General features: G+C 41.5%; 1 protein-coding gene across 6 annotated transcripts in view; it reads left to right on the forward strand.

Annotated features, from left to right (window-relative positions):
• LOC139549306 (kin of IRRE-like protein 3) overlaps positions 1-19072 on the forward strand; it is a 239855-nt gene extending 220783 nt beyond the window's left edge. Inside the window, exons 10-17 of one of the 6 annotated variants that reach the window (XR_011669863.1) lie at positions 3371-3471; positions 4456-4654; positions 8531-8638; positions 8945-9028; positions 10924-11039; positions 11771-11857; positions 14646-15622; positions 15731-19072. Coding sequence is in view for 5 of the 6 variants with exons in the window: in XM_071359617.1 (XP_071215718.1) it covers positions 3371-3471; positions 4456-4654; positions 8531-8638; positions 8945-9028; positions 10924-11039; positions 11771-11857; positions 14646-15122 (1172 nt within the window). In the remaining variant the exon portion in view is untranslated. Of the gene's footprint in view, positions 1-3370; positions 3472-4455; positions 4655-8530; positions 8639-8944; positions 9029-10923; positions 11040-11770; positions 11858-14645 lie in introns of all 6 variants that reach the window. The other 5 variants (XM_071359621.1, XM_071359617.1, XM_071359618.1 and 2 more) reach the window with 5 other exon arrangements.
• Positions 19073-26339: the final 7267 nt, after the last annotated feature.

The following is a 26339-nucleotide window of genomic DNA, read 5'->3' on the forward strand; positions in this document are numbered from 1 at the left end:
AGGACACTCATCGTGAAAAATAACAAAGCGGAAAATGTTTACTTGGTCTCTGTAGACTTCAGTCAAGTGTTACCCACTTCTTTATTGGTCTTTGACTTCTCTTTTATTTTGTTATGTTCTCCTGTTCTTCTGCCTCTCTTGCCTCACGGCCTGAATCTGTCTCAGACTTTAAAAAGCCACATCATTTGTTTTACATTTGAATAATTTAAATCCATGCTTTCTGAAAACCACAGAAGGGGTCTTCAGTCAAAATGTTCACATTTCTACCCTACCAAGTCCTCTCAGTGAATCCGATTGTCAAGCCGACAAAGTACAAACAGAGTCTTTGAAGTTGCAGCAGGTGGAAAGGACTCTCCGACGGTTTGCTGCTTGATTTTTTTAAGTTATCGTCTTTATGGCAGATGAAGCTTCATCCTCCTCAGCCCTCATCAACCTGCAGTCTTTGACATCCAATAGGATCCATTTGGCTCTGACAGTGAGAGAAAGTCATGAATGATGACCGTGCATTTTGGGAGTTTGCCTTGATCATTTGTCAGAAAGCCTGAGGAATACTCAAGAGTATATGCTCAGTTTGGGGGAGTGTGTGTGTATGTGTTTGATGTTTTGCTATTTGCTTCCCATCACTTATGCCTGGATAATTTTACCCAAACAATTAAAATCCATGTGTTTAGAATTTTGTCAATATGTTCTTTCCTCCATTGCATGTCAACGACTCCCACTGCGCAGAAACACAGACAAGAGAATCCTCTCCTTCCCTGGGGACTGGTGTCATTTAATTATAATCAAACAGCTAGCAGGGGAGGCAGTTTATGTTGAAGTCACTAATGGATACATATTGCTCACCCTCATTTAACATCCTCACACAGTCAGTCTGAGCTTCAATATTTGTTTGAGTGAAGTTATTGTGTTGTGCTTGTTCTTTTGATCGTATGTTCAATGTATCCTGATACATTGTACGCACACAGGGGGGAAAAAGTAGTAGGTATATGTGTGAATATATGCATGAGATTGGTAGCGTGCATGTGTTTTTGTCTCTATCAAAGAACATATATATTATATATATTATATTTGAATGAGTGTTGGTTCATAGAGGTATGAGTCCGTCCATATTTCCACATGTGTATGTCTTGGTAGGTGTGTGTTACTGTCCTGTATGTCTGTCTGTCTGTCTGTATGTCTGTGTGTCTAATCAGATGTCAGGCAGCCCAGGGAGAGGGAGCACATTAACACATTAATGGAGAAAGTGGCCCGATGAGCCTTTTAGTCTCCCACAGGGCATCTTGTTGTTGAAGTAATTTTTTTCTCTCCCAGACATAGTCTTTATATGCTCAATAAATTAGCATTTCATTCCTTCTCCAAGTGCCAAGACAGACATTTAAAAAACCAGATCAAATGAATAATTCAGCAGAGAAATGCCATTCAAATGGATGTGACAGAGTAACACAGTAACACAGCTCTGATGTGCTTTGAAATGAGCTGTTGTAAGGAAGCACAAAATGACACATCTTTTCAAAGCTCAGACTATACTTCCAACTCTGTTTGGAAATGCAAGGCCTAGTCTCGACAAGGTGATGAACAAACGATAACAAAGATTCAGATTGTGAGGCGGCCCACTCCATAGCCTCCCCGCCTCGCTAAACAAACGTCTCCTACCGTATCGACTGTGTCCACTGACAGTTGGAGCAGTGTAGTTGTGCTACTCACACCACCCACCAACTCCCTCTCTCTCTGATCACACACACACACACACACACACACACACACACACACACACACACACACACACACACACACACACACACACACACACACACACACACACACACACACACACACACACACACACACACACACACACACACACACACACACACACACACACACACACACACACACACACCTCCCTATCCTCTGGAGGAGCCACCACACCCCAGTAGTCTGAGGCAAGGAGATAAAACCATCTAATTATATTCCTCATTTGCAGCCCTGATCCACAGAGCAGATTCTCCTGAGTCACCAGCGCTCGTCTTGTGCAACCCGGGAGGAATAGATCTAAGTGTGTTTACCACAGGAGCCCATTACAGCCACACACACCCACGCACTCCCACGCACACACATTCTTATGCATGCAACCACACTGACAAATCCGCACAGGTCCACACAGACCGGACACCCCATGCCAGTCCACCATAGGCTACTAAGACATTGGTGTTGGGGCATAGTGCTCAATGCAGTGCTGTTAGTTTGCAGCAATCATTCCACAGCAGCAGCAACCTAGCTCCCAGTCTCCTGCATGCAGTAGCATACCAAGACACCATCTGCCAGAATCTCATTAAAATGCTAATTTATTTTTAATAAGAGAGGTAATAAACTGCAATTATGTATCGGCAGAGAGAACGGAAACGGGTTGGAGGGGAGTTGGTAGGAAGCTCACCTTCTTACTAATCAAGTTGTTTCCCCACTACTCTGTACCGAAACCTCTTAAATCACTAGAAATGGTTTTTTCAATGTTTTTAATGGCTGTTTAAGCTGATAGACTGCTTCCTCTGTTGTCGTGAGGGAGGACTGGAGGTTATCCAATTGATGGCATCGCTGCGGGTCAAAGTGCAAGACTCTGGAGAGCTAAATTGAATGTGCAGAGACACAGGGAGCAGTGTAATCTCTCCGCAATGACATTTCTCCCATCATGATTACGCCCATATAAATGCCTCTCCACTCGCCACCATGACCCTTATCTTAGTGGGAGAAATGAAGGGCACCATAAATCAACTTTTCAGAATGAAGGCTGGGCCCACATGGATGCCCTTCATACAGCCCTAACATGCCCTTGGTGATATTGTGGAGGTTAGATGAGATGTTCCTATCAAACCACAATGCAATCCTCAGTGCCAGAAGTCCAAAATTGTTGTTTACTGCCGGCATTCCGAGTCGGTTGAAAATTGGAAGTAGGGTTTTCTGTGAGAAAGAATGCTGTTAGGGGTATACCGCTTAATTGACTGCGGAACAACTTGATTGAATCAGTATTACATGGCATTTTTTAACCATTATTTAACTAGTCAAGTCAGTTAAGAACAAATTCTTATTTACAATGATGGGCTACCCCAGCCAAACCCAAACCCAGACAACACTGGGCAATATTGTGTGCCACCCTATGGGACTCCCAATAATGGAATGTTGTGATACAGCCTGGAATTGAACCAGGGTCTGTAGTGACACCTCTAGCCCTGAAATGCAGTGCCTTAGACTGCTGCGCCACTCAGGACCATGAACCCAAAGGAATCTGGAAGTGGTTGATTGTGGTAATGTGTGGGTTTGTGATTGGCCTTCATGGTACAGTGTTGGTATGTTCTCCTTTGTGCCCTCTCCACAGGCCCACCCACCATCTCCAGTACCCAGACACATCAGGCTCTCCACGGGGAGAAGGGAGAGATCAAGTGCTTCATCCGGAGCACTCCACCTCCAGACCGCATTGTGAGTATCACCAACACCACTTCCTTCAAAATGTAACTCTTCTACTTATCTCTACTGGCCACAGCATTGCATGGTGTATGAGTTGCATTACAGCCATGGTGCCCTGACAACGTGCCTCTTGCGTTATTAGCATTTGATTAAACCATCTAAGAACACATGCAATACAACTGAGAAGTTGTGTTCATACAAAAATAAACGGTTAGAATACTATTATATTCATTAAACTGATATCTTTCTCAATTCAAAACCAATCAAATTCAAATCAAATTTATTGGTCACATACACGTGATTGGCAGATGTTATTGCGGGCGTAGCTATAAGCACAAGCATTTCACTACACCAGCAATAACATCTGCTAATCATGCGTATGTGACCAATAAAATTTGATTTGAATTTGATTTGAGAAAGATATCAGTTTAATGAATATACCAGTATTCTAACCGTTTATTGTTGTATGAATAAGAAGGCATGAAGCATGGCAAGCTTAGACCCTTAATTTCTCATTTATTGCATGCTGATGCTCTGTTAGCACAGATCCCATTAAGATTTATGGCCCTTAGATAAACAGCTTACTCTCAGAGCCCTCTCTTGTTCCGTTAACTGTGTGTGTGTGCATGTGTGTGTGTGTGCGTGTGTGTGCGTGTGTGTGTGTGTGTGCGCATGCGCGAGTGTGTACACATGTGAGTTTACATGTAAGTGTGTAGTTTTTGCATAATTGCAATATACTAATTAGTGTTTTGTGTATTGATGATGGCCATCAATTTGCTGCATAATTAATATGATGTTGATTTGATGGGAGGGTCTAAAGAGGTATATTAATCAAGGATAAATGTGAAAGTAATTTTGCCTTCATGCTTATAAATATGATTTAACAACCAGAATAGTGCTTGCAATTTATCCTCTTTGTCTGCAATCAATTGTTGTCAATTAGAACAGTACAGGGAAGTCCTCCCCCCCTCATGTTTAATTTGGATTCCCTTACAGGCCTGGTCATGGAAGGAGACAGTGCTGGAGTCAGGGACGTCTGGCCGTTACACAGTGGAGACGGTCAGCACCGAGGAAGGGGTCATCTCTACTCTGACCATGAGTAACATCGTCCCTGCAGACTTCCAGACCATCTACAACTGCACAGCCTGGAACAGCTTTGGGTCTGACACGGAGATCATCCGCCTCAAGGAACAAGGTGGGAGCCAAGGTTTGACAGGTTCCACCTCTACTTTACTGTGGTGGCCGTGGTTCTAGTGGAGTGTAGAGACAAATAGAGTAGTGATATGGTGTGTGGTGTGTGGTGTGTGGTGTGTGTGTGTGTGTGTGTGTGTGTGTGTGTGTGTGTGTGTGTGTGTGTGTGTGTGTGTGTGTGTGTGTGTGTGTGTGTGTGTGTGTGTAAACGAACATGAGCGTATGAACGTCAATGGATTTGATGGGTTTACAACTGTTCAACCAACCATTATCATTTTCACAAATCACAATGAAACCTGCATGCACTATTCAGTTTTAGGCGTTGACAACACCCATCTCGATTGTGTGCGACATTTTTGTTGTGTCTGGTTCATCAGCACTTCACATTATTTCGCTTTAGGACAATAGGATGAGCCAGACTGTTGAAATCAGACAGATATGAAATAACCAGCCAATGCATTTGTAGTTACTACATTCATTTTGTATATTCAATGACACCGTGATTAATCTGTAGCTAATTAATTAGCTAGTTGAGATAAAGTACAACTCAAGTGCGGTTAGTAAAAGCCTTTAATTGTCTGGCTGGGTTTCATAGTTGGACGTGTTGCTCTGTCTTTTCAATGGTGAAGATTTGTTTGTATTCACTCTCCATAAATGATCATGTATTGCTGGCTTATTTGACAGGGACATTGATTAATGAAGGCATTAAATAGACGTTAATGCTGGGGAAAAGCCACTCTGTTCTGTTGCATTTGTTTAAAGTGCAGGGAGGTAATTCATGGAGGTGGGTTGGAATCAGGCCACTCATAGATACTTTAAAGGGATACTTCAAGATGTTTGCAATAGAAGCCCTTCATCTACTGTACTTACCCAGAGTCAGATGAACTGGTACATACCATTGTAATGTCTCTGTCCAGTATGAAGGAAGTATGAAGCAAGCCAATGCTAACTACTGTAGCATCAGCGAAATGACTGAACGTCTACAGGAGCATGCTAGCTGTTCCCATAGATTTCCAGTCATTGCGTTAACGCCAATTAAGTAATTGCGCTACTTCCTTCAAACTGCATGCAGAGACAAAGATGATATCCACAAGTTAATCTGACTCTGGGGAACAAGATAAAGGGCTTCTTTGCCAAAATCTCAAAGTATCCCTTAAAGGATTAGGCTGATTCAACGCACAGCCCTGTTGCTATTTAACAACTCAATAAAAAAAACACTCAGCCACTTCTGTAAATGAGGATATATTAAATTTGAATGGAAGGAATCAGCACTGTAATAAGAAATACACCATATATACAAAAGTATGTGGACACCCTTTCAAAATTGTGGATTTGGCTTAATTAACTGGGTTTCCATGGCTAAGATTGCCATGCACAATGCCAAGCGTCGGCTGGAGTGGTGTAAAGCTCACTGCCATTGGACTCTGGAGCAGTGGAAACGTGTTCTCTGGAGTGAATCCCGCCTCACCATCTGGCAGTCCGACGGACAAATCTAGGTTTGGAATAATGGTCTGGAGCTGTTTTTCATGGTCCGGGCTAGACCCCGTACTTCCAGTGAAAGGAAATCTTAACACTACAGCATGTGCTTCCAACTTTGTGGCAACAGTTTAGAGATGGCCCTTTCCTGTTTCAGCATGATAAAGCCCCCGTGCACAAAGCGAGGTCCATAAAGAAATGGTTTGTCGAGATCGGTGTGGAAGAACTTGACTGGCCTGCACAGAGCCCTGACCTAAACTCCATCGAACACCTTTGGGATGAATTGGAATGCCGCATGCGAGCCAGACCTAATCGCATAAGATCAGTGCCTGACCTCACTCATGCTCTTGTGGCTGAATGGAAGCAAATCCCAGCAGAAATGTTCCAACATCTAATGAAAAGCCTTCCAAGAAGAGTGGAGGCTGTTATAGTAGCAAAAGGGGGACCAACTCCATATTAATCCCCATGATTTTGGAATGAGATGTTTGATGAGCGTCCACAAGTCCACATACTTTTGGTCATGTAGTGTATGTTAAAATGTATTTATACATATACAGTGGGGCAAAAACGTATTTAGTCAGCCACCAATTGTGCAAGTTCTCCCACTTAAAAAGATGAGAGAGGCCTGTAATTTTCATCATAGGTACACGTCAACTATGACAGACAAAATGAGAGAAAAAAAATCCAGAAAATCACATTGTAGGATTTTTTATTAATTTATTTGCAAATTATGGTGGAAAATAAGTATTTGGTCAATAACAAAAGTTTATCTCAATACTTTGTTATATACCCTTTGTTAGCAATGACAGAGGTCAAACGTTTTCTGTAAGTCTTCACAAGGTTTTCACACACTGTTGCTGGTATTTTGACCCATTCCTGCATGCAGATCTCCTCTAGAGCAGTGATGTTTTGGGGCTGTTGCTGGGCAACACGGACTTTCAACTCCCTCTAAAGATTTTCTATGGGGTTGAGATCTGTAGACTGGCTAGGCCACTCCAGGACCTTGAAATGCTTCTTACGAAGCCACTCCTTCGTTGCCCGGGCGGTGTGTTTGGGATCATTGTCATGCTGAAAGACCCAGCCACATTTCATCTTCAATGCCCTTGCTGATGGAAGCTGGTTTTCACTCAAATCTCACGATACATGGCCCCATTCATTCTTTCCTTTACACGGAACAGTCGTCCTGGTCCCTTTGCAGAAAAACAGCCCCAAAGCATGATGTTTCCACCCCCATGCTTCACAGTAGGTATGGTGTTCTTTGGATGCAACTCAGCATTCTTTGTCCTCCAAACACGACGAGTTGAGTTTTTACCAAAAAGTTCTATTTTGGTTTCATCTGACCATATGACATTCTCCCAATCTTCTTCTGGATCATCCACATGCTCTCTAGCAAACTTCAGACGGGCCTGGACATGTACTGGCTTAAGCAGGGGGACACGTCTGGCACTGCAGGATTTGAGTCCCTGGCGGCGTAGTGTGTTACTGATGGTAGGCTTTGTTACTTTGGTCCCAGCTCTCTGCAGGTCATTCACTAGGTCCCCCCGTTTGGTTCTGGGATTTTTGCTCACCGTTGTGATCACTTTGACCCCACGGGGTGAGATCTTGCGTGGAGCCCCAGATCGAGGGAGATTATCAGTGGTCTTGTATGTCTTCCATTTCCTAATAATTGCTCCCACAGTTGATTTCTTCAAACCAAGCTGCTTACCTATTGCAGATTCAATCTTCCCAGCCTGGTGCAGGTCTACAATTTTGTTTCTGGTGTCCTTTGACAGCTCTTTGGTCTTGGCCATAGTGGAGTTTGGAGTGTGACTGTTTGAGGTTGTAGACAGGTGTCTTTTATACTGATAACAAGTTCAAACAGGTGCCATTAATACAGGTAACGAGTGGAGGACAGAGGAGCCTCTTAAAGAAGAAGTTACAGGTCTGTGAGAGCCAGAAATCTTGCTTGTTTGTAGGTGACCAAATACTTATTTTCCACCATAATTTGCAAATAAATTCATTAAAAATCCTACAATGTGATTTTCTGGAGAAAAAAAATTATCATTTTGTCTGTCATAGTTGAAGTGTACCTATGATGAAAATTACAGGCCTCTCTCATCTTTTTAAGTGGGAGAACTTGCACAATTGGTGCCCCACTGTATATATATATATATATATATATATATATATATAGATATTTCTTATGTTGGCCACTAAAACATTTGGGGAAAAATGTATGATTAATATGTTATGGAGATGTGTGTATTTGTAAAACTAAGTAATGCCTCTATTATTTTACAATGGAATTGTTTGTACTTTGGTCCTCATTTTACATGTTTGTATTTATGTATACTTTATATGTGTGTAGTGTACTGATTGTATTTGCAATGTGTTATTGTAGAAGGGAATGTTTTGTCATCCACAGAGTCTCTCCCGTTGGCGGTCATCATAGGGGTGGCAGTCGGTGCCTTAGTGGCTTTCATCGTCCTCATGGGAACCATCGGAGCTTTCTGTTGTACCCGCTCTCAGAGAAGTACGTATCACTGTACCTGTGTCACCCAATGCATGCCAAAGCTAAACGAGGCATGGTCCTCAGCAAGAGATAGACAGGGTGTGAGGGCTCATGTCTCATAATTGAGCAGTATAACTTACCACACTATTAATTGCTGGCTACAGTTACTTCCATCCTTTCTCATATTCAAATCAAAACTCCATCCCTAACAGTGCCTCAGGTTAGAAACAGTCAGCCATTGCGCTTTGCTAAAAATGTGCTGCTGCGTGCGAGTCCCTGTGTGGGACCTTTTACTAGCGTTCAGCATGTTGTTGTTGTATACCACAGAGGAAGCGCACCTGGTTATGCCCTCACTACCCGTCTCCATCTGTGCTCACCAGAGAGAGCTTGCAAGCAAAATTAAGACAGAAAGTAAGACTTTGTTATACGACAGTATGAACTGCATTGTCCAAACTGAGCCACCGTCAGGCCAGTTTCAGATGTGCTGACATTTGAAGTCGGAAGTTTACATACACCTTAGCCAAATCCATTTAAACTCAGTTTTCACAATTCCTGACATTTAATCCCAGCAAAAATTCCCTGTATTAGGTCAGTTAGGATCACCACTTTATTTTAAGAATGTGAAATGTCAGAATAAAATGTCAGTAGAGAGAATGATTTATTTCAGCGTTTATTTCTTTCATCACATTCCCAGTGGGTCAGAAGTTTACATGATACCAAATACTAATTCAGGTTATTGTCTTTAAATTGATTAACTTGGGTCAAATGTTTCAGGTAGCCTAGCACAAGCTTCCCACAATAAGTTGGGTGAATTTTGGCCCATTCCTCCTGACAGAGCTGATGTAACTGAGTCAGGTTTGTAGGATCCTTGCTTTCACACGCCCTTTCAGTTGGATTTTCTGTAGGATGGAGGTCAGGGCTTTGTGATGGCCACTCCAATACCTTGACTTTGTTGTCCTTTTGCCACAACTTGGCAAATATGCTTTGGGTCATTGTCCATTTGGAAGACCCATTTGCGACCAAGCTTTAACTTCCTGTCTGATGTCTTGAGATGTTGCTTCAATATATCCACATAATTTTCCTACCTCATGATGCCATATATTGGTGAAGTGCACCAGTCCCTCCTGCAGCAAAGCACCCCCACAACATGATGCTGCCACCCCCATGCTTCACGGTTGGGATGTAGTTCTTCAGCTTGCAAGCTTCCCCTTTTTCCTCCAAACATAACAATGGTCATTATGGCCAAACAGTTCTATTTTTGTTTCATCAGACCAGAAGATATTTCTCCAAAAAGTACGATCTTTGTCCCCATGTGCAGTTGCAAACCGTAGTCTGGCTTTTTTATGGCGGTTTTGGAGCAGTGGCTTCTTCCTTGCTGAACAGCCTTTCAGGTTATGACGATATAGGACTCGTTTTACTGTGGATATAGATAATTTTGTACCTGTTTCCTCCAGCATCTTCACAAGGTCCTTTGCTGTTGTTCTGGGATTGATTTGCATTTTTTGCACCAAAGTACATTCATCTCTAGGAGACAGAACGCGTCTCCTTCCTGAGCGGTATGACGACTGCGTGGTCCCATGGTGTTTACACTTGCGTACTATTGTTTGTAGAGATGAACGTGGTACCTTCAGGCATTTGGAAAATGCTCCCAAGGATGAACCAGAATTTTTTTTCTGAGGTCTTGGCTGATTTCTTTTGATTTTCCCATGATGTCAAGCAAAGAGGCACTGAGTTTGAAGGTAGGCCTTGAAATACTTCCACAGGTACACCTCCAATTGACTCAAATTATGTCAATTAGCCTATCAGAAGCTTCTAAAGCCAAGACATCATTTTCGAGAATTTTCTAAGCTGTTTAAAGGAACAGTCAACTTAGTGTATGTTAACTTCAGACCCACTGGAATTGTGATACAGACAGAAATAATCTGTCTCTAAACAATTGTTGGAAAAGTTACTTGTGTCATGCACAAAGTAGATGTCCAAAGTAGACTTGCCAAAACTATAGTTTGTTCAAAAGAAATTTGTGGAGTGGTTGAAAAAAGAGTTCTAATGACACCAACCTAAGTGTATGTAAACTTCCTACTTCAACTGTTATGTACTGTACGCAGAAAATGATCTTATCTTGACAACAAAACACAATAAATTGCATCTCTTGCTCTGTATTGATGGAGAAAGTGACTCTACTCTCAAAGCCATGTCAAGGGAATTTGAAGTCCAATGTATTGAAGATTTTTGGGGGAAGTGCAATGTCTTTGTGAATATTGTGTTTCTTAGGATCTTGAGCTGTAATTTACTGTTGTTTCCATCAGATCTAAAAGGGGTGGTGTCGGCCAAGAATGACATCCGAGTAGAGATTGTCCACAAAGACCACAACGTGGCCCGGGAAAACGAGGAGCACACCGCCATGAAGCAACTGATGGTGAGTGTGAGTGTCCTGCCACCATTTCCACCTGTACCCAACGTGAAAACAACAGAAAACTCTAATCCCTCCAGCCCTCTTCATACTCACCGATAATGAATCTTAATTAACTCTAGGATAGCATTAATAGCACTGTTCTAGGGCACAAAAGCAACCTGCTGAATAATGGAACAGGACTGAGGTGTGTAGATGTATACACGGTGATCAAGGCACTGTGTTGGCCTATATTTAGAGGACAGGCCCACATTCTTTCTCCCTGAGGGAAAACGCCGCTGTAAGGCGTAGCTATTGAGATGTTGAAACTTGTATGGGGTCGCAGGCAGTTTTATTTGTGCCCTCTCTATGCCTATTAAAAAACCCTGCCTCATTTTTGGGAATTCCATAAGAACTTTGAAATGGCAAAGGGGCAGGGCTATGGTTTCAGCAAGGGACCTTTGAAATGGCAAAGGGGCAGGGCTATGGTTTCAGCAAGGGACCTTTGATAATATTGTGCTCTGTAACACTTCACGGGTGTCTGCATGTGATACCTTACATATCGGCATTTCTCTAATGAGATTCATGGATACATTATTTATAGTTACTTGCCCCGACTGAAGTCGAAATGTGTCTGAATATTATTACAGAATTTTTCAGAAGGGAAATTCCTGTATTCTGACTGTTTTGATAACGTCAAAGACACCAAAGAAGCTGAGAGCTCAACACTTCTTTTCATATTTCTGTGCCTTGCCTATGTGCAGGTAGAACGTGGGGAGTTCCAACAGGAGTCAGTGCTGAAGCAACTAGAGGTGCTGCAAGAGGATGAGAAAGAGTACCAGCATATCAAGGTAGGTCCAGGAGCATGGAGGATGGAGGGAGGACAGAAGGAGATAGAGATAGAGAAGGAGAAATAGGGGATGGTGCAGGAAAGTGGGATCAGATTGATCTTCAACTCAGGACCTTTTTTCCGTCCACCTTGGCTTTGGAGAGGAGAAGACCAGGAGTCAAATGTATCCAATTAAGGTTTGATTTGAATAATTAGGTGGTCATCAAAGGTGGTGTACAGTATATGGAATCAGGATGTGTCTGGCTCTGGAGGTTCAAAGTGAAGGAGCCATGCTGTAGAATGCAGAATACACTCACACTACCAGCTACCAATGACTTAGAAAGCAAACCATACTAAAAGTACAAAGTACGTACTGTATGTGTATGGTAAAATTACATTTGTAAACTTCACCAGATAGAGAATCGTATGATGCATTGTAATATTCATTAGTCACACTTCGGCAAAGCAGAATCAGTGTTACACTTTTGTAATGAGAGTTCACCATTTCTGCATTCAAATCACTTAAAAAGTGGCATTATATTCAACCAAAACCAATAATGTATCATTCATTGTGATGATTGCCTTCCTCATATTTTCACTGTAATGAAAGAGGTCTTAATGTGACACAAATTAAGAGAAAGGTTAGTGTGCTAGAATTTCAGTATGCTCAATCAACAATAATTGTTATGCCAGAGAAGCCCCATTACTGCTGCTTTAGATACAGTTTGGAGGACTTGGTGAGTCTGTGCCTCGGAAGGGAGATGCTTTTAAATTGCCAACACTCTGACAAAAGGTATATTACTGTAAGTTAATAGCACTATAACAATCTCAATATCCTGTGCACTATACCTGGCTGAACTTACTGCACAAGTTACGAATATTTGTCAGAGTCGTGTGTATAGGTGGCAGGGAAGTCAGGCGCAGGAGAGTCAAACGGAGTGTAAAATGGAGTCTTTTAATGAATGTCCAAGTACATGCTCCATAACACTAATAAGAAACGAACATAAACAAATATGGGTACGAAGACCCGTCGCGCACCTATACACATAAAAAACAACACTAACAAGAAACAATCTCTGACAAAGACATGAGGAGAAACAGAGGGTTAAATACACAACATGTAATGGATGGGATTGGATTGGAAACAGGTGTGTGAGAAGACAAGACAAAACCAATGGAAAAATGAAAAATGGATCAATGATGGCTAGAAGACCGGTGACGTCGACCGCCGAACACCGCCCGAACAAGGAGAGGCAACGACTTCGGCAGAAGTCGTGACAATATTAAACAATGATCCCACTGTATAATATAAAGGTGGATATCCTGTACCTTTCTATGTTGATAATGAGGAGAGCAGTAAGCCTATGAATAGAAAGGGATTCCCCGCACTGCTTTTGTTCCAGATCCTTCTCACATGACACCAATTCTTGTTATTTCAACATAAACAGGAAGCTATAGTTAAAACAGACAGGCAAAGAGTCAGTATGGGATCTTTTAACAAGAGGCCCCTTGGTTCTCAGATATGCAAATTCCTCAAATAGACAAGCACTGTGCTAACAGCACCATTACCTCACTATTTATGCACATCTACAGTGTGGGAGATATGGCATTATACTTATAAAGAAAGAAATATTGAAATAAAAACCTCCTTCAAACAAGACGCACAGATAATATCATTAGACTATGGAACAAGCAACTCACTATGAACGATGGCCAATTCAAACTCAGCACACAGAACGCCAAAGCCAATCAGGAGCTGAAAAGAAAATTGTGGTCCGGTTTATTTATGCCATTGTACATATGATTGTTTCCCTAGTACCCGAGAGTATTCATCTGGTGTTCTGTCTGTATACCTGTTTCCATTGGCCTTGGCTCTTTTGATCCACACTGATGAGTCTGTGTATGGAAGGAGATCACCAGGGACCAGACACCAGATAAGGGAACACAAAGGCTGACAATGACGAGGATTTTTTAAGGTTGTCATAGTTGTGTCATTTGCCCATGATTAGAATGGCTCCTCTGGGATCCAGTATTGTTCTCGTTGGGCTTGACATTTACGTTCATTCTCACAGCCCTGTCCCGGCTGCTTCTTAGCAACAGCATCGTCAAGGCAGGAGCCAGGAGCTGTGTGACAACAGCAACCTCGGCACTGCAGCAATGGCGGCATTGTGCTCATTGGTCTTGACATTCACGTTCATTCTCACAGCCTTGTCACACCTGATTCTTAGCAACAGCATCACCGAGGCAAGAGCCAGGAGCTGTGACAACAGCAACCTCAGCATGGGCAGCCATGGCTCCACACAAGTCATTTATTTTGCACATATCAAATTCAGGACTTTGTTTTCACAAACCATTTTGGGCCCAATTAAAACTGGGGAATTAGTGAACTTTGGGAGGACTAGTTGGATGCCAAACTATGAATCATCAAGGCTTGTTAATTAGCAAGTAACATGATTGTAGAGGTTTATGCAGAAGAAGACTAAATCATAATTTTAAGCTTTAGCTAAAAAAGAATCCTTATTTATTTGCCAATTTGAATGGTAATTAAAACCAGTTTGACCTTGACACTGGTTAAGCTTTGAGAAGAATAAATACACATAAATGATGGGATGACTTAATTTTCTATGTTTCCCTCCAGAGATGTTCTGCTTTTCAGACATTTTCCTCACTAAGAAAAGTAGTTTTTTGTCATCTATTGTACATTGCCAACAAGGCATACCCAGTCGGGTCATTTTTCAAACTTGACAATGATAAAACTATTTAAATACTCTCCCCTCCTCTTCTCTCCTCTCCCATATTGCCTCTTTAAGGACCCCACCAACGGATACTACAGTGTCAACACCTTCAAGGAGCACCACTCCACCCCCACCATCACCCTTAAAGGTAACCAGACTACAGAGATGCGGAATCCCACCGCTGCCACCACCGGGGGCAAGCAGCGGGTACCCACGGGCATGTCCTTCACCAACATCTACTCCACCCTAGGTGCCGGGCCAAACCGCCTGTACGACTACAGCCAGCGCTTCGTGCTGGGCATGGGCAGCAGCTCCATCGAGCTGTGTGAGAGGGAGTTCCAGAGAGGATCACTCAGCGACTCCAGTTCCTTCATCGACACGCAGTGCGACAGCAGCGTCAGCAGCTACAGCAAGCAGGATGGCTACGTGCAATTCGACAAGGACAGCAAGGCCTCCGCCTCCGCCTCCTCCTCATCCCACTACTCCCAGTCCTCCTCCCAGAACTCAGACCTCACACGGCCCCTCCAGAAGCGCATGCAGACCCACGTCTGACCTGAAAGTCAGAGAAGGCCTGCCTGTCCTGGGGCATCTAGCCATGGGTTGGGACTATGGCAAACACAGCTTCCTGAGACAGAGAAGGGACCTACGTTTCAAAGCACATGATGTGTTCTTGGGAAGCCTTGAAATAGGTGGCTTTAACTCACATTGGACTTGTTCAGACTTCTCTGTGTTCCAACCAGTGGATCAAGAAGTCTTGCATTCCCCCCCACGTCTCATCCTAAGCTCATCAGAAACCACCTCCTGTTGCCCAGTTTTCCACTAACCCATAAACATACAGTAGCTGCGCCATAGAGAGGTATTTTGCCAACATGGACACAACTCAAGTGTGGAGGTGGTTGCTGCACTGATTTCAGTGGAAATAGAATCCCATATAAGACAGCAAAATAACCAATCACTGGGGCTGGGGGCTAGGAGTCTTGGTCTACAGCAAGTTCTCTTTCAAACAAAGCGAGACCACTCTCTTATGGGTGGCAAAAGTAACCCATCACTTGGTACGTGTAAGCCAATATTCTGCTGCTCTCTTGTTGTTCTAAGCACAACTGTGAATTTGTATTAATGGTCAAAGCTTTTCTTTTCTCTTATCCCCTCTCTCCCCCCAGCATCCGCTCACACACACTGTATGTTAAGCTTGGCTGATTCAACTTCATCCCGTGTGTGGGTGGAGTAAAACTCTCCAAATTTGCCCAGACTTGCCAAACAATTAACCGACGCCAGTCTTTTCCCCGGGCTCCCAGCTCTCAGAACTCTGCAGATAAGGAGGCCCGTGATCTCAACCGGAAAGCCTGGGTCGTCGTTTCACAGTTTGCCACTCTGAGATAAAGGAATAATATCAGTGTACATTATGCATCTTTTATTCAGCATTCTTTATTTTTATTTGGCTGTTTGAGTTCACTTGTTTTGAGGTCTCGGTATAGAGTTTTTCCCTTTGTTTTTGTCTTGCCTTGAGTGGGACTATTTGAAATGCCCAGAGATATTTCAGGAGATAAACTTTTGCATTCAGAAGCTGAACGGGATATGTTCTAATTTAAAGAAGGGGATTGGTTACTCAGTCAACCTGTTGGCACCATGCCAGCTCAAATGGAGGAGAGCATAGCTGCCTGACTATAATGTGTGCCCTACCCATGTAATGTGAAGTCTCTCATACCATATGCTTTAGGTCATCAGCCATGTCCACAGGATAGGATGCTGCCTGCGGAACCAAATGTAAACACTGTGTACTGTAACAGAGCTTCTCATCATCATGTGACTTTCCCAATACTATGTTAACACTGGAACTCAGTCAATCCAGACTGTATACCTACTGTGATCTAGCTGCTCATTGATGGAAATGGATAGGAATATATTATGTACATTTTTATTTTTATTTCCTGTATTTTGTTCATTTGGCTGTTGTGAGACTACTGTATATACGCTGACTGTTTTAAGTGAGCGTATTGTTCATGCCAGATATGGAATTTCACTTTTTTCACCATTACCATTCTTGTCACTTTAGTCGAGAGATGAGGGAAAGACAAAAACAAACAACATCACTGATAAATACAAAAGTACTTGGTAGATCCACAATGCCTCCTCTCTGCTAGCTAGCCTGCTGTGGAGGGTGACATGGTCACATGAAACACAGGGCATGTCACGTACAGGACAAGTACTTTAACACCAGACAAGACCAACCACGATAATGTTAATCCAGTACAGCACACTATATTGGATGAGATAATCAATGTGGTTGTGTTGGTGATAATGACTAAAATATACAGTACATCATTTTGCCACCACACTACATATCACCACACACCATACAGTCAGGCCTGCAATACCATACAGTACAAGACTTATGAGCCCTCCATTGTAGAGGTCTTAAGTAGGGTGGGGCAGAATTACAGTAATTCTCAAGGGCAGTTCCTGGAGTGTCAGTTAGTTACAGTATATTACTTGTCTGCAATTCAACCTCGCAATGATACAGTATCATAGGTTACATCATCAGTTAGCCTTCAAAAGCCTGTAAAATATGTTTGCCTGTGGGTGGCTTCTAGGTCTGGACAGACAGGCCCTGCTTTCTAACATCAGTTTGATTATTATTAGATATAGCATCAGAGAAGGGTAACATTTAGCCTAATGCCAGGAAAACAACATGCTCCAGTTTTACGGCAATACAGTAGACACCGAGTTGTAATGATGATGTAATTTCCTGTTTTTCAAATCTAAAACAGTCCTCTCGTATCTCATTATTTTGCATGACTCTTCTTCTGAAGGAATACTTGGCCAACGGAATAGATAAATGTACTAACTTGTCCTTCACTTGTGTTGTCTTGCTGAAAATGGACAATCCTTTGTAAGAGTTAGACTGTCTCAACAAATGAGAAAGTTGTTGCTGTAGGCATTTTACATGTGATTATATTCAAGGCATTTCAATGGGCTTTTCTACATGAGTGGTGGTGGTTTGACTCTAATTTTACAAATGGATTGGTGCCCATTGTACGGCTTAAACACAAAAAGGTCTGTGTCAATGCTGATAATTCAGCTTGGCTCTTAGAACACTATATATAAATCTCCAATGCTCTCTGTATATAATTTTCCAGTTACTTATTTTCTCAGTCAGTTTTCAGTATATTAGGGCAAAACAAATCCCTATACCATCAATATTGTACAGACAGACAATCAATTTTCCGTTCCTTTTTCTCTCAGCATTCATCTCCCACCAAGCTTGTCTTTGCAAACAAGTTGTTTGTGTGAGCAGTTTTTAATCTCTTTGTGGCAGTCTCTCTCACACAGTCACACAGTCAAAGCTGTTTGGCCCTTGGGTGTGGCACGCGAACTGTTCATGGGGTGAGATGGGAGCTAGAATGTCCCTAGAGAAAACTTGCTTCCCTTCCCAGATTCAGCCCTGTCTTACTGATGGGTTAGAATAGTACCAACTAACTGGAGCCGTAGTGCAACAACTCCAGACACACAACGTTTGGGAGGTTTTCTAACATCTGTATTTTTGTGACCAGCAAACTGGATGGATTAATAAATTAAATGCTATTCTACCAACCCCCACCGTCAACTTGCTACCGTGGGAGTCTGTATACAGTATCACCTGTGCCATGCTCATCACATATACCGCTGTGGGAATCAAAGCCCATGTGGGTACACATACACCAGTCTGCATGTTTGACCTGAGGAGGGGTGTTTGTTTGGCACCAGCTGGTGCTGTTTGCCATGTTTTAGAAATATGCCTTGGCCAAACAGATGAATAAATATGCCCACAATGATAACACAGCGTTGCTGCCCTTCCCTGATAGAACACAACATCCATTTCCAGGGTCATCGAGCCAGGGAGGTAAATCCTCTATTTTTCAGTGGTGTTGAAGACCACTGTTTGGTCCACATTTTCCCCATCCCACAAGGCTGTTTCTGGGGTAGGGGGGAGATGGGGAATCTACTGTAGTCTCAGATTGGTGGATAGTTATCTTTGTAATGATTTCTGTGCCCTGTGGCTATATTGCATCAGTGACTTGTGCCCCGCAGAACATTTTGCTTGGTCTGAGTTAAATAGTAGAAAAAAATGTATGAAGAAATATATCATGCCAAACACTGACACTGTCATAATGTAGCTCTGCCTGAAAATGGTGGTTTACAGACACTAGTATATGCTACAACATCCTCCATTTTCTTTTCTACCAATCAATATCTTGATAGTCTGCTACAAAAAGATATTGACATGGAAGTTTTAAAAGTCAATATAAATAGTGAATCATCAATGTATATACTGTAATTTAAAGAGAAAGTGAATGTTGTACTGGGTAAACCACTATTTTCATGCAGTGGCCCTCTGTATTTAAAACAAATTTAAAAAAATGACGAAAAAATGTATTTTACCCGTACTGGTCTGTGAATCTATGATGCTTTTGCTCTGTATATTTGGGGAAAAAAATAATAATAATTGTCTGAACGTGTCTTGATTTCGCCTTCAAGAGTGCTTGTTTGTTTGTCATTGAGAGAAGCGTGAGTGTTTATCTATGAGTCAGATGTGTGAGTGTTTATCTATGAGTCAGATGTGTGAGTGTTTATCTATGAGTCAGATGTGTGAGTGTTTATCTATGAGTCAGATGTGTGAGTGTTTATCTATGAGTCAGATGTGTGAGTGTTTATGAGTCAGATGTGTGAGTGTTTATCTATGAGTCAGATGTGTGAGTGTTTATCTATGAGTCAGATGTGTGAGTGTTTATCTATGAGTCAGATGTGTGAGTGTTTATCTATGAGTCAGATGTGTGAGTGTTTATCTATGAGTCAGATGGGTGAGTGTTTATCTATGAGTCAGATGTGTGAGTGTTTATCTATGAGTCAGATGTGTGAGTGTTTATCTATGAGTCAGATGTGTGAGTGCCAGGATTAGGTAGGTTACTTTCTAAACGTAATCTTTTACAGTTACTAGTTACCTGTCCAAAATTGTAATCAGTAACATAACTTTTGGATTGCCCAAACTCAGTAACGTAATCTGATTACATTCAGTTACTTTTAGATTACCTTCTGCTTAAGAGGCATTAGAAGAAGTCAACAATTTATGTTACCAATTGAAAGACATTTACTGCAGGATAAATCAATGTTAAAGTTTACAAAGCTGGCCATATATGGATGTTAAATTTTACTTTATGGTCTGGTTATGTAAGCTTCCTCTAACCCATCGCTTTCTAATACATATAATAATACGATTAAATTATATCTTTACATTAAAAAAACAAAGTCTATTAGAATTACAGTCATTCCAATAAATGTTATATCCCTTGATCTTCAAGAATAGGACTTGGAAATATGGAAGAGTAGATTAGCCACATTGTTTTACCTCAGCATAACCCCAAAACTAAGGACTTATTAGCCAGCCCTACTCTGTTTTTTATGATTTTGTTGTCATGGAGGCCTGATTGGGCCCATTGATTCGAGTTGAAAAAGACATGCTGCTCTCGTGAAATGGCATGCTTTGAGCACTACTGAAAAGTGCTATTTACATGGGAAAAATGAATGCCATATGCTGCATTTGTTATAGGCCTATTGTTTACCTTTTTGTTGGGAACATTTTGATATCTTGGTAATATGCAGCTGTTTAAAGGGCAAATCTACAGATGAAACAATAACAGTAAAACTCTGAGGGATGGGCCTGGAGAAATGTAACCACTCACAGATCATAGAACAGAGCTATGGATGCAAGGACTGACCATCCATGATATCAAAATGATTGTTTTAACCATGTTATGAGGCTATACAGTGTGTTTACGTTTACAAAGTTTACAAACATTGGAGAAAAACAGGCTTATATTTTGGGTTATCATGGAATGTGACAGTTGAACTAAGCTCATGAGGCATTTCTAAGTTATCTTCTTCAAGAATCAATGGATAAACAGTACCAGTTAAAAGTTTGGACACACCTACTCATTCAAGGATGGTTCTTTATTTTTATTATTTTCTACATTATAGAATAATAGTGATGACATAAACTATGAAATAACACATATGGAATCATGTAGTAAACAAAAAAGTGTTAAACAAATCAAAATATATTTTATATTAGAGATTCTTCAAAGTAGCCACCCTTTGCCTTGATGACAGCTATGCACACTCTTGGCATTCTCTCAATCAGCTCAATCATGAGGTTAAAAGTTAATTTGTGTCATTTCTTTCCTTCTTAATGCGTTCAAGCCAATCCGTTGTGTTGTGAAAAGGTAGGGGTGGTATACAGAAGATTGCCCTATTTGGTAAAAGACCAAGTCCATATTATGGCAAGAACAGCTCAAATAAGAAAAGAGAAATGACAGTCCATCATTACTTTAAGACATGAAGGTCAGTCAATGCGGAAAATGTCAAGAACTTTGAAAGTTTCTTCAAGTGCAGTCACAAAAACCACCAAGCGCTATGATGAAACTGGCTCTCATGAGGACCGCCACAGGAATGGAAAACCCAGAGTTACTTCTGGTGCAGAGGATAAGTTCAGAAATTGCAGCCTAAATAAATGCTTCACAGAGTTAAGGTATCAGACACATCTCAACATCAACTGTTCAGAGGAGACTGGGTGAATCAGGCCTTCATGGTCAAATTTCTGCAAAGAAAGCACTATTAAAGGACACTGATAATAAGAAGAGACTTGTTTGGACCAAGAAACCCAAGCAATGGACATTAGACCAGTGGAAATCATTCCTTTGGACTGATGATTCCAAATGTGAGATTTTTGGGTTCCACGGCCGTGTCTTTGTGAGATGAAGAGTAGGTAAACGAATGATCTCTGCATGTGTGGTTCCCACCATGAAGCATTGAGTAGGAAGTGTGATGGTGTGGGGGTGTTTTGCTGGTTACACTATCAGTGATTTATTTAGAATTCAAGGCACACTTAACCAGCATGGCTACCGCAGCATTCTGCAGTGATACGCCATTCCATCTGGTTTGCTGTTAGTGGGACTATCATTTGTTTTTCAACAGGACAATGACCCAACACATCTCCAGGCTGTGTAGGGGCTATTTGACCAAGAAGGAGAGTGATGGAGTGCTGCATCAGATGACCTGGCCTCCGCATTCACCCGACCTCAACCCAATTGAGATGGTTTGGGATGTGTTGGACCGCAGAGTGAAGGAAAAGCAGCCAACAAGTGCTCAGCATATGTGGGAACTCCTTCAATACTGTTGGAAAAGCATTCCAGGAGAAGCTGGTTGAGAGAATGCCAAGAGTGTGCAAGGCTGTCAGCAAGGTGACTACTTTGAAGAATATAAAATATTGTCACGTCCACTCCCGCTCCTCCTCTCTGTCGCTCGTTGTCGCCAGTTTACTCATTATTACGCACACCTGTCACCATAGTTATGCACACCTGCGCCTCATGAAACTCACCTGGACTCAATGACCTTCCTGATTACCTCCCCTATATCTGTCACTCCATTTGGTTCTTTCCTCAGGCGTTATTGTCTCTGTTTATATGTTTCATGTCTGTACAATACTCATGTTTCTTGTTTTGTTGCATGTTCATTCATTTATTAAATCCACTCCCTGTACTTGCTTCCCGATTATTAGCATACACATTACAAATATGAAATATATTTTGATTTGTTTAACACTGTTTTGGTTACTACATGATTCCATATGTGTTATTTCATAGTTTTGATGTCTTCACTATTAGTCTACATTTGAGAAAATATTAAAAATAAAGAAAAACCATTGAATGAGTAGGTGTGTCCAAACTTTTGACTGGTATTATATATAAAATGTACATGTCCAAAAATGGATGTAGCAACTACAGATTGCGTGCGAGTTTGAGCATGTGTTTATTAGGCCCATGGTTGAATTTTTTTATCAGCATGAATTAGATTGAGCAATAAAAGCCTCACTTTTATTCCATAGGCTGGGATCTGCACTATGTAGCTGTTGCAAGAGCACATTTTTCACTGGCTGTCCACTGGTTTCAGAAACAATGATTGATCAGCAGCTTAAACTTCTTGAATTCAACCATTATTGGGTTCAAATACACATTTAGATTTGTGAACAGCCATTCACAACAACCACAATCCGTAATGCGCAAATATCTAAATGAGAGAGCAGTAGTGTGATTCACATCAATGTGCTATGTAGATATCAATAATAAGTGATAGCTGTATCACCGTAGACTACACCACTGCTGTCAAGCTTACCTCCAAGCGTTTATTCAAGTTGGATAATCTTTTGATGCCGACAGAAGTCGCACCATTAGAAGACTTAGCTTGGACTGTAGCCTACAAAAGCCTATTCCTGCTCTTTTCCCACAATCCATCAAAACACACAAACACATTTGGTGTGTCATCATAGTGGTCTCTGACTTAGGGTCAGACTCGCTCACATTGAACAAATTTAAACTTGAGCCTTTTTTCAATGCTGATTTGAATGTCATTGAGAAAACAGAGAAGTTTCAAAGATTTTTTTTACGCAAACATCCTTTCTGAATTTAGAAGTAATCTAGTTTTTCAAAAGTATCTGTAATCTGATTACAATATTTTAGCTGATAACGGATTACAGTTAGTTTTTTTGTAATCCCTTACATGTAACGGATTACATGTAATTCGTTACTCCCCAACCCTGGTGAGTGCTTGTCTACATAGCTGTATGATTATAACAACACAGAGAAAAAAATGCTATTCTTAGTCTTAAAAGCTATAATCAGCTCACCATCTGACCAGATGTAGAATTCCCATTGAGGATCACATATGTGGGAAGGGAAAGAAAGAGGCGACTGAGACAGAACACTTCTCTACCAAATAATGCTCCTTCTCACAGTGTTGGCCGCAGTCTTGAAATCCTGTCTCAGACAGCATTATTTCTCTTTGTGAGCCCTGAAAGGATATGAAAAAGAATAAAGGTTTTTCTCTACATCAAACAGATAACCAGACAGATTCTGCACGTGATTGTTCCAAGATGTACAGAACGTTGCCATGACAATGCCATGACAAGTTCTCAAGTTCTCTTGTGGTATTAAAATTGAACACCTACCTGTCATTGAAATTGTGTCTTAAATATATTTGACGATAAACACAGCATCTGCATAGTGGGGAAAATACAATATGAATTGCACAGTAAAATCATCAATAAACTAATTTAATACAACCCAGACGGTACATACTTGCTCATATTAACGTTACAGTAAAGTTGTACACATGCACCTCACCAATGCATTTTAAACACATATTCCTGACTGACCTCTAATTATTCAATTGTCTGTCAAAGTAGGGGGCTTCCTCCACCTCCCCAAACCCTCCCCGGGCATCATCCCCTATTCCCAATTTCCCACAGATGCAGGATTGTTCCCGAAATGACTCCCAAATGACTCTGCATCCGTCCAAATGAGTGATTACAGCAGGTTATGCTGTTGTGGATTACCTTGCCTGATAATTGGATTTGAAATCCAATTTGACAAAAGGCCCAAAATTGGTGCGGATGGCAGAATCAGCATTTGATGCGCTGAAGCACTCCATTACAGAATTATCTACAGACAGATATTACATGGCATGTAATAGGTAGCAGAGAGATGGAAAGATGAAAAGAGGGAGGGAACTGTACAATGAAGGCCTGCGCAGTGAAGCCCGATATGCAAATGATGTCTGCTAGCATTTGTTTATCAGAAATACACACACTAACAAAGGTGCTCCTCTCTTTAGTCCATACCAGCAACCGTAATGGCTGTACCCAGTAATATTAACTGAACTCTCAAATCTGCCTCGTACCTTGGTTCTCTAGAAATAATGTTATACATCTATTCTATTCTTTAGGCATATGCCAGACTAGTATTCATCTAAACGTTTCCTCCTTGTGTCCTTATGGGATATTGAATAGAGTTCAGTGACACGTCAATACAATAAAAGTCCTACACTGCTGTAGCCTCAATGCAATTGCCTGGAAAATCCCTCCCTTACTGTCATTTGTTTAAGGACAGCTGTTGCAGTGGAAAGCTCATTATACCAACATCTGTTTTTTAGTAAATTATGGATCCTCTAACTAAAGCCCCCAACTAAAGCTGGCATAAAATGACTCATTTATAGGCGTCCTGTGTCTTTTCTTTCTTTGAACCAAAAAGTTCTCAACATGTTCAAAGTTCAAACCAACCGAAAGATGTTGACAATGGTAATTACTTTTTAGATTTACCACATACCGGTAAAAGGAGTACAAACCGGCATTCTTCCGGACTCACTTTGGCTGATGATTTTAATGCAGGGAAACTGAAATCAGTTTAACCTCATTTATCAGCATGTCACCTCTGCGACTAGAAGCAACAAAACACTACACACCTTTACTCCACACAAGAACGCATACATGGTGCTCCCTTACCCTAATTTTGGCAAATCAGACCATAACTCTATCCTCCTGCTTCCTGCTTACATGCAAAAACTCAAACAGGAAGTACCAGTGATGCTCTCAATATGGAAGTGGTCGGATGAAGTGGATGCTAAGCTACAGCACTCTTTCGCTAGCACAGACTGGAATATGTTCCAGGATTCATCCGATAACGTTGAGGAGTTTACCACATCTGTCACTGGCTTATTAATAAGTGCATCGATGACGTCGTCCCCACAGTGTCCGTACGTACATATCCCAACCAGAAGCCATCCACAGGCAACATCCACAATGAGTTAAATGCTAGAGCTGCCATCAAACAGGCAAAGCGTCAATACAGGAATAAGATTGAATCCTACTACTCTGGCTCTGACGCTCGACGGATGTGGCAGGGCTTGTAAACAAAGGGAAACTCAGCCGCGAGCTGCTCAGCAATGTGAGCCTACCAGACAAGCTAAATTCCTTCTACACTGAACCATGCATGAGAGAACCAGCTGTTCTCATAGATTATGTGAGTAAGACCTTTAAAACCTCTTAAGGATTGGCCCCTTTTTTCAATTTTCTAAGAAAGGAGGACGCGGGCAGTTCTAGTTCTACTTCATCTCATAAGCTCAGTCCGCGCAAAATTATTATCTCAGAATTGAGGACCGAAAAGACTGGAAAGAGAACACTCTTTCTTTACCATATGTGACCCGTTTCAGGAAACTAGGCGTACAGTATGTCGCGGGTCACTACTTCACAGGAGAGACGTTTTTGTCAAAATGTGTTTTTAGGCAGAAATGCCTTCTCCAACATGTGAACTTTCCTGTTCTTTAATAACATACTTGAAAGCCATCTGTAAATACAAATAAAATTGTTAAATTAAGAGCCCAGTTGGTTTAGCCCCAGAAAAAGGGGGGACCCTTCCCGTTAGCCATGATTGGCTGAGATAATGAGTGGGCTGTCTGGCTCGCTAGCTAATGTTACGTGTATGCTCTCCACTTTCTGCAGGACAGAGTTTTGAAATCAGTGCATTTCGAGTTTGACAGCTAAGGAGCTGGAGAAAACACCTTTCTCCGGATTACATCTTCAAACTAAGGGTAACTATGGCATCCAACAGGAGACGCGTCCATCCATTATATATACGGGTAAGATAGTCTAGCTAGCTACATTTTCAGATATTACACTTTTGACAGAAAGTCAAAAAAGAAAGTCAAATTTTGACAGAAAGTGGTTTCATTTCAAGTTAAAGTGTACTGTTAGCTAGCTAACATTAGCTCTCTGGCTCGCTAGCTAACATTACATGTATGATCTTATTCTTCCTATTTCTATTTCAAAGACATTTGCTTGACTACTTATAGCCTAATGTTAGCTAGCTAACATCGAACCTGGTTGGTTAGCTACCTGCAGATTCA

The sequence above is a fragment of the Salvelinus alpinus genome, chromosome 22 (assembly GCF_045679555.1).
Source record: "Salvelinus alpinus chromosome 22, SLU_Salpinus.1, whole genome shotgun sequence".
NCBI classification, from domain to species: Eukaryota; Metazoa; Chordata; class Actinopteri; order Salmoniformes; family Salmonidae; genus Salvelinus; species Salvelinus alpinus.